Source organism: Limulus polyphemus, unplaced genomic scaffold (assembly GCF_000517525.1).
Source record: "Limulus polyphemus unplaced genomic scaffold, Limulus_polyphemus-2.1.2 Scaffold102, whole genome shotgun sequence".
Lineage (NCBI taxonomy): Eukaryota > Metazoa > Arthropoda > Merostomata > Xiphosura > Limulidae > Limulus > Limulus polyphemus.
Window position 1 is genome coordinate 629097 of NW_013665712.1, and position 7612 is coordinate 636708.

Here is a 7612-nt window from a genome sequence, read left to right on the forward strand (position 1 = left end):
ATTGATCAGTTATAAGATCTCCACAGCTCAGGTTATAAAGCTCCTATAAGTGTGGTAGTAAACATCCTTCATGCAAAGATTTGACAGCAGGCTTACTTGTGACAACTCATATGGGATAATTGTATTTCAGTTTAATGATATTTATTTAAATATTTTAATAACATAATCATTTGTTTTATTTATTTATTTTTCCTGAGAGCTAGGTCACTTGTATTTGTGCAGATGAAAAAAATTAAAAGGAACATTCATTTCTTTAGTCACTTATAAACTTTCTAAACACATAAAGAGTTTTTTTTTCTTTTTGGCTTGAGAAGCAAGTACATTTTATCATTAAATCTAAGTGTACCCTAAAACAAAGATCACCAGGATTTAATTTATATTGAACAGAGTATTATTAACACATAATCTTTTTAAGGGTATTTCAAGAGCTCTTCATCTAGTTGAATAAGTGATTTGTATGACACTTATCAATTCTACATATATATATATATATTGAAGGTGATTTTTTTTTAATTAATTGTTAAGGATAAGACAAATATTTGTGCATAAAATCACAACCTCGAAACAAGGAAAAATTTCAATACCATGAATTGAATTTTATAAAGAGTGTTATTTGTTGTTTGTGTTAGGAACAAGTTCAAGAATTACTGGATGCTATGTTTGAAAGAAAGGTGAGTGTTAAACAGTTTTTGTTTTATTTTTCTAAACTTAATAGTCTGTCATATTTCATTGATAACACAAGCCTGCAATGGTTATATTGTCTTGAAATTTTTAAACGTTCTATAGTCATTCTTGTATGCTGAATCCGAAAAATGATATCCCTTTTTCTCCATCCCATAAAGATTTTTCACAAAATATCATAATGCAATACATTAAAAAAAGACCAGTTTTGAGACTAAAAGACGTAAATTTAACAAAAAAATCAGGATGAATGACGATACATATTCATTTGACATCAATGTACTTCTCTTTTCTTCAGTTTGTTTGAATTTTTGTTAATTTCTGTTAAAAAATTACTGTTTCATTATTCATAGATTTCTTACCTTGTCATTTTCTTTAATTCTTAATCAGAGCTTGAAATGTTCACACTATATTATTTCCAGGTTAAGACTGGAGATATCATCATTCATCAAGGAGATGATGGAGATTACTTCTATGTTATACAGAGGTTAGCTTAAATCTTAAATATATATATATATTCATATTCAAGTTATATCTTCAACATATAAATATACCACAGACTCTTATTTCCAGTAAGTGTATAAGAACCCTTAAACTTGTATCTTTAACATACTTAATCAGGTGTTAAACATCATACCCTTAAGCACATTTAATTGTTTTATCTTCTGCAAATATAAGAATAAATAAGTTTATATACATTACATAAATGTAAAAGTAACAAAATTATGTAAATTTCTTACATGCATGTAAGTACAATCAAATTGTTGATTTGAAGAAAATGAACATTTTAAAATTTAAGAATATTATTAACATAATTGTTATGTACACACACAAAAATAATTTAAAAGTGAACTTTACATTGTTCTTTACAATAATGTTAATCCATTTGCATTTGTCACCAATCATCAAATGTATTCAAAGAATCCATTAATATAATGCTAACAATAAAATAATTTTCCTATAATCATGGTAATCTGACTTAAACATTTTCTGTAAAATGGGAATTCAAAATAATTCTTACTGAAGTGTGAAACTTTATATTGTATTAAAATAGTGTTTATGGGGGCTTATAGGGGATTAAACTCAGTTTTTTGGTACAGTTACCCAGTATTAAAATAGAATAACAAACTATAAGATGTGCTATTTCACAAAATTTGTTATAATTTCTATCAGCTTAAAATGTAAATATTCACACATACACCCTTTCTTAAAATGTGATGATAAAAAAATCAGTTTAAAGTATCTGTTGGGTTTTGTATAGGGGATGAATTCTTTACAGTAGGTGTCTGTGACTTGTTGGCGATAAATGTCAACACTAAACAGACAGCACACAATCCACTTGTTTTAAAATAAGATATTCAAAAGATGTCAAATGTATCTACAAAAATTCGTTACACTATAAGATACCCCAGTTATATCTAAAACTCTAAATAATTCTTCTTTCTTGTTAAAAGATCACACAGGCTGATTCAATTACTTTAGAACCCAATTGAAAAGACAAATTATTTTTCTCTACTCTGTTTCTCATTATACAATTTGTGATAAATTCACATGCATTACCACATGGGTTACCACAGTTGTATCCAGAACTTTAAGTAATTGTCTCCTTTTTGTCAAAGTCCACACAGATGGGTTCAATTACTTTAGAACACTCTTTGCAAAACAAATTTTTCTTTATTTCTGTTAAACTGTGAAACTCACTTTAGATATTGCCCACTATGGCTAAACTAACAATCATACTGTCTAACTTACTTTTATTTCCTCTTGCACTCTATATCTGCATGTATTTATAACAGAAACATCTAGAAATATCTAGCCCTCTAGTGACAACAATATTCACATAACAAGAAAAACTTCGAGTAAGATGATGTCAACAGTATTACAAAAGCCTAGTACAACAATTAATCTGCATACACAATGTATTACTCATACAGAATTATGTAACAATACTTCTCATAACTACCTCTTAAAATAATTAACTTTTAACACTTGTTATGAAAACTAAATAATCATTAAATATTAAATCACTAAATAAACTAAATAATAACTCTTAAACTAAAAAGTCTTATATATCTGACAGTATCCTTTTGTGATAGTATTTGAAATATTCTAGTTGGTGTAGATGTATGATAACTGTCTTTCTTCTTCTGGTAGTGGAACTTACAACATCTATGTCAGCACAGATCAAGAAAATGAAACATTTGTGGGTAAATATGAAAACTCTGGCAGCTTTGGTGAACTAGCACTGATGTACAATCAGCCTCGTGCTGCTACAATTAAAGCAGCATCTGAGGGATCTCTCTGGGCAATGGTATGTTATATTTCACAAGCTATCATTAGTTTTCTCTCCTTGAACATTTAAATAACTTCAAAAAATAGGTATAAGTTCATAACCAAAAATAATAATTAACTGACCAACAAGGAGTAATTTGTAAAAACGTTGCTTTCACTATAACACTAATGAATAATTAATTTTGGCAATTTTTAATTTAGAAAATGTTTTATGATGAAATTCATATATATATATTTAATATATACATATTATTCTCATTAATATTTATTTAAAAGAGGCATTTAAGTGTACATATATTGATTACACCCTGTTTTTCTCCCAGCGACCCTTTCTTATATTATGTTGATTGAAAGATTGCATGTATAGTTATTTTTATGATATTATCACACCAGAAAAACAATACTAACTTCTAGTAACAATAAATTATGAGATATAAATAAGTTACTGTTACTTTAATTTTTCACATAAAACACCCTAGTTTATTTGTCTTTCATCTGTACACTGTAATAAACGTAATTTGAGAACTATTTAATAAGTATTGAGTTTTATGAAATAAAGGTTTCTCGATAAAGCAAAGCTTTAAATTTTTTATAAATGTAACTTTTGTGCAAAAAAATGTTAAAACTTGTTTCTGAACTTTTAGTAAATCCTGTTCCTGTGATGTTCGATGGAAAATTTGATTAAATTTTAGTTTTATGATAAAATAGTTGTCATTTAAGGTGAAATAATAATTTTGAAAAATCTTGGAGAATGAAAGAAAACAAAACCATGTCAAAACCAATTCATATGTCTTAAAAACCACACCATTCTAAGAGAGTTTTAGTAATTATTGAACCAAAATTTTCTTTATTTTTAATCTTTAGGACTTTACTGTGTCTAACGTCCATGAAGTGAACTAGATTATCATTTCTTTATAAAAGAAGCTCAGAATTTAGTGAGTAACTCATTTTGGTAGTGCTCCATATATTCCCAGAATGATTTACCTCAATTCATGTTGGAGTTCTGTGCTGGTAAAAGTACAATCTCAGTATGATTTGTCTCAAACTATTGTTGGACATAGCACAAGTTATGGCATAAAGTATTATCATGCTGAAAAAGTTATAATTCTTCCCCATTGAATTCTGTTAAGGAGTTCATATATATTTAAAGCCACTCGTGGCTCTCCTGAATATTGCTATACTACCTCATTCCCAGTTTGCCCCTGAAGAAGAAAGGTCCACCTTTTGAAAGTGCTTGGGTTATAGGGTTTTTATTTATTTCTATCAAGACTTCTTGAACCTATATGTTTTTTTAACATCATGAGTATACTAGCTCAGTCACTGATTGAGTGGGACAATGTATTCATATCCAAAATGGTCTCCAATTAAATCCAAACACAACCATCCAAAGAAAAATAAGAAATAGTAGAAATCATTGCTGCATCATGGGAACCAACAGTGTAGAGATCCATTCTCTCAAGATGTATTGGCCTGCAATCCTGTAGTCATAGCTGGTGGATTTAACATCAGATATGAAGTTTTAATTCACATCTTGCATAATTCACAAGAACTGAAGAGTGATTAATTTTGTGGAATTAGGCCAATATTTCACATTAGATCCTCTAGGGTTTCTCATTTCCACAGTGAAGTTGAATAAAAGCTGGTAGAATGGATTTCTTAGAAACCCGTACTACCAGTTCTGCATCTAGTAACTAACCATCTTTGAAGTTCTGTCAGTTTTTTTTACTGTAGCATCTTGAGCCCTTCTTACTGTATGTGATGGCTGCTGACATTTATTCAGTTGTTTACCATTAGATAGAATGTATATACTGTTAATATAGATCTATTATTTTATGGGAATTTGTCGTCTCACTGTTTACAGTAGAGTGATCTATGTTCAGTTGCTAGGCTAGAGCTTTCTTGTGTTAATTTTGTTCTTTCAAAAATAACAGAAAATTATTTATTTAAAAAAATAGGTTATATTTCTTTACTTACTTAATTTCACACAAATTCATGTTTAATGTTCTGTATTTGCCATTTGACATTGCAAGATTATGAAAATTTACTCTCCTCAAAAGAAGTTGAGTAGTGTATAATGTTTCAAAATCTGAACATTTGAAACGAAGAGAAATGCAAAAGTATTTGTTCATGATATTATTGTGTGTAAGGTTTCAATAATTGTGTGTGTGGTTATGTTTGAACATTTTTTTGTAAAATGTAATGTCACTTGTAGGAAAGACTAGTTCTACAATTATATATGTGGTTCAGTTAATTAAAATTAATTTACTGCTTGGACTTTTTTGCTCCAGAGTCGTCAAGTCTTCAGGAAAATTGTACTTAAAGGTGCGTTTAAAAAGAGGAAAGAATATGAGACACTTTTGGAAGGAGTTCCTATGTTACAATCTCTAAATGTAAGCTTGTTTGTTTATTTTAACATTTTATATTTAGAAAGATATTATCTGACATATGTTTTTTCCCACTAATGTGTGTATATGAGTAAAATGGAAACATTTTTATTAGTATGCATAAGAACAAAGTGCAGGGCAAAGAACTAGAATATTTTGTCTGAGGTTGAAAGCATTATTTAATATTTATTTAATTTATAATACTGAATGCTTTTTTTGTATTAACTTTTTTAAACACACACCATGGTCACCACCAATTATGCAACCTATAATCATTCCCTGAGGTACTTTCCTTTGAACAGGTTGACTCCAATTGTGACTGCTGTACACTTTTGAATTCACATACTACATGCAATATTTCAGTCAGTGGATGTGACATGCTAATACTCATTGGTAATATAGTGTATATGTGATTTAAATTTCATGAATTATGCATTATCTTCCAGTTTTTGCATGCATAGTACAATATATATGTTTTTATATAGTCAGAATGTATGTCTAAAACAAGTTGTTTTTCTTCAGTGTATTCCCAAGTTTATGATTAACATTGTTCATCAAGTGAATTAGTTTATAGAAAAAGTTATGATATCTGAAACAACATATAAATATTAAAGAAAGTTTATTTGGTGTTGTATAATATTTTAAACAGTGGTATTATATCTTTAGTAAGAATTGCACTTGTTAATATTTGTATTTTTCTCTATACATTGCAAAAGCTTTTTCATGTGTAATGTTTGTGGGCACCAATTTTAAATTCTGCAGTTAGAACTTTTTTGCGCTTTCTTTGTTCTTAAATTTTCAATACGATATGTGAACTCAAATCTTACTATACTTGTACTATTATTACAATTAAGATGTTGTCATAATGCCTTTATCATTTTCTCTCTGAAGTAAGTGCTTTTAGTTTTGTACTTTTGTTAATTTCTTGTGCTTTGATATACACGTAGCATTGAGCTGGTTGTTAAAGTTTTATTCATCCAACTTACATAGTAAGATGAAAGAGTGAAAACTGAAAATAGTGTGCAGTAGTTCATTTAGTGTCATTGTCAATGGCCAAATATACATTTATATTTACAAAGAGCTGTAATTTCAAATATGCTGATTTTGATGAAGTCATATACTTTTTATTGTAGGTTAGTAGTTTAGTGGACTTATACGTGTATTCTTAAGTTTCTTAGTTTTGTTTATATTTTGTTAAATGTGGTTGAACTGATTTATTACAAAAAAAGTGACAACTGGAGGGAGAAGAGCCTGTATTTTAGCTGCTGCTGAACTCTTCAAGCACATAAATGGATGCCCCCCCCACCCCCCAGTGGCACAGTGGTATGCCTGCGGACTTACAACACTAGAATCTAGAATCCAGGTTTTGATATGCGTGGTGGATAGAGCACAGATAGCCCATTGTATAGCTTTGTGCTTAATTACAAACAAACATAAATAGATATGTTTTGTGATACAATTCCAAATGCATGATCGTGACTGTGTTACTAATGGCTGTAATAAAGCTAGTCTCTAAAATATTCATCATTCATCCCATGGGAAGATCAAATATTTGATCCATGTAAAGAAAATAATAAGGCCTAGAATGAAGTAGTCTGTGTATGCCAAAGTAAGTGAGCCCAAATTCTGATGTTTGAATATATGGTATGGAATAGTACTCAAATGTAAATTTCTGGTCCTTCTAGAAACAAGAACATCTAGAAAATCTCTATATATTTATATGTCCAGTTATTTATCTTTGAGAAATGTAAAGATATAAGCGAATTAATTGAATCTTATTTTATTATTACATTTTCAGTCATTTGAAATAATGAACTTGTGTGATGCCCTGATGCCCAAAAGCTATAAAGATGGGGATATAATTATTAAACAGGTTAGTTTTTTTTCCCAAACATTTGGGTTTTTTTTTCAAGGTCCAATCTAAACAAATACTATGTGAAAAAGTGTATATCTGCAGCTCAGAAGGGTTAGCTGTCATCTCAGATCTGATAGAATGTATAGATCTGGGTAAAGTACCAGGTTTCTTGAGGTCTGAAAGTAGCTAGGAATTCTTACTATAACATTCTTATGAGAAGTATTGATCATGCCAATTTCAAGTGGAATAACTTAATTCAGTTACTGATGGTGAAACCTAATTTGTCATGTTAAACTTACAGTGAATACAAATTCGATGACGAGGAACCCACTTTGAGACTAATAATGGCTGGAGACGGCTTAAATGGGTAATGAAGAATAACTTTAATATAAGTCGAAAC

At 29.3% G+C, this 7612-nt stretch overlaps 1 protein-coding gene across 2 annotated transcripts in view; it reads left to right on the forward strand.

Moving 5' to 3' along the window:
- Positions 1-7612, forward strand: part of LOC106470170 (cAMP-dependent protein kinase type II regulatory subunit-like) — a 95645-nt gene that overhangs the window by 81195 nt on the left and 6838 nt on the right. For both annotated transcript variants that reach the window (XM_013930702.2, XM_022399580.1), the window contains exons 5-9: positions 630-671; positions 1104-1168; positions 2836-2992; positions 5262-5363; positions 7156-7230. In XM_013930702.2, coding sequence (XP_013786156.2) covers positions 630-671; positions 1104-1168; positions 2836-2992; positions 5262-5363; positions 7156-7230 — 441 coding nt within the window. The remainder of the gene's footprint in view (positions 1-629; positions 672-1103; positions 1169-2835; positions 2993-5261; positions 5364-7155; positions 7231-7612) is intronic.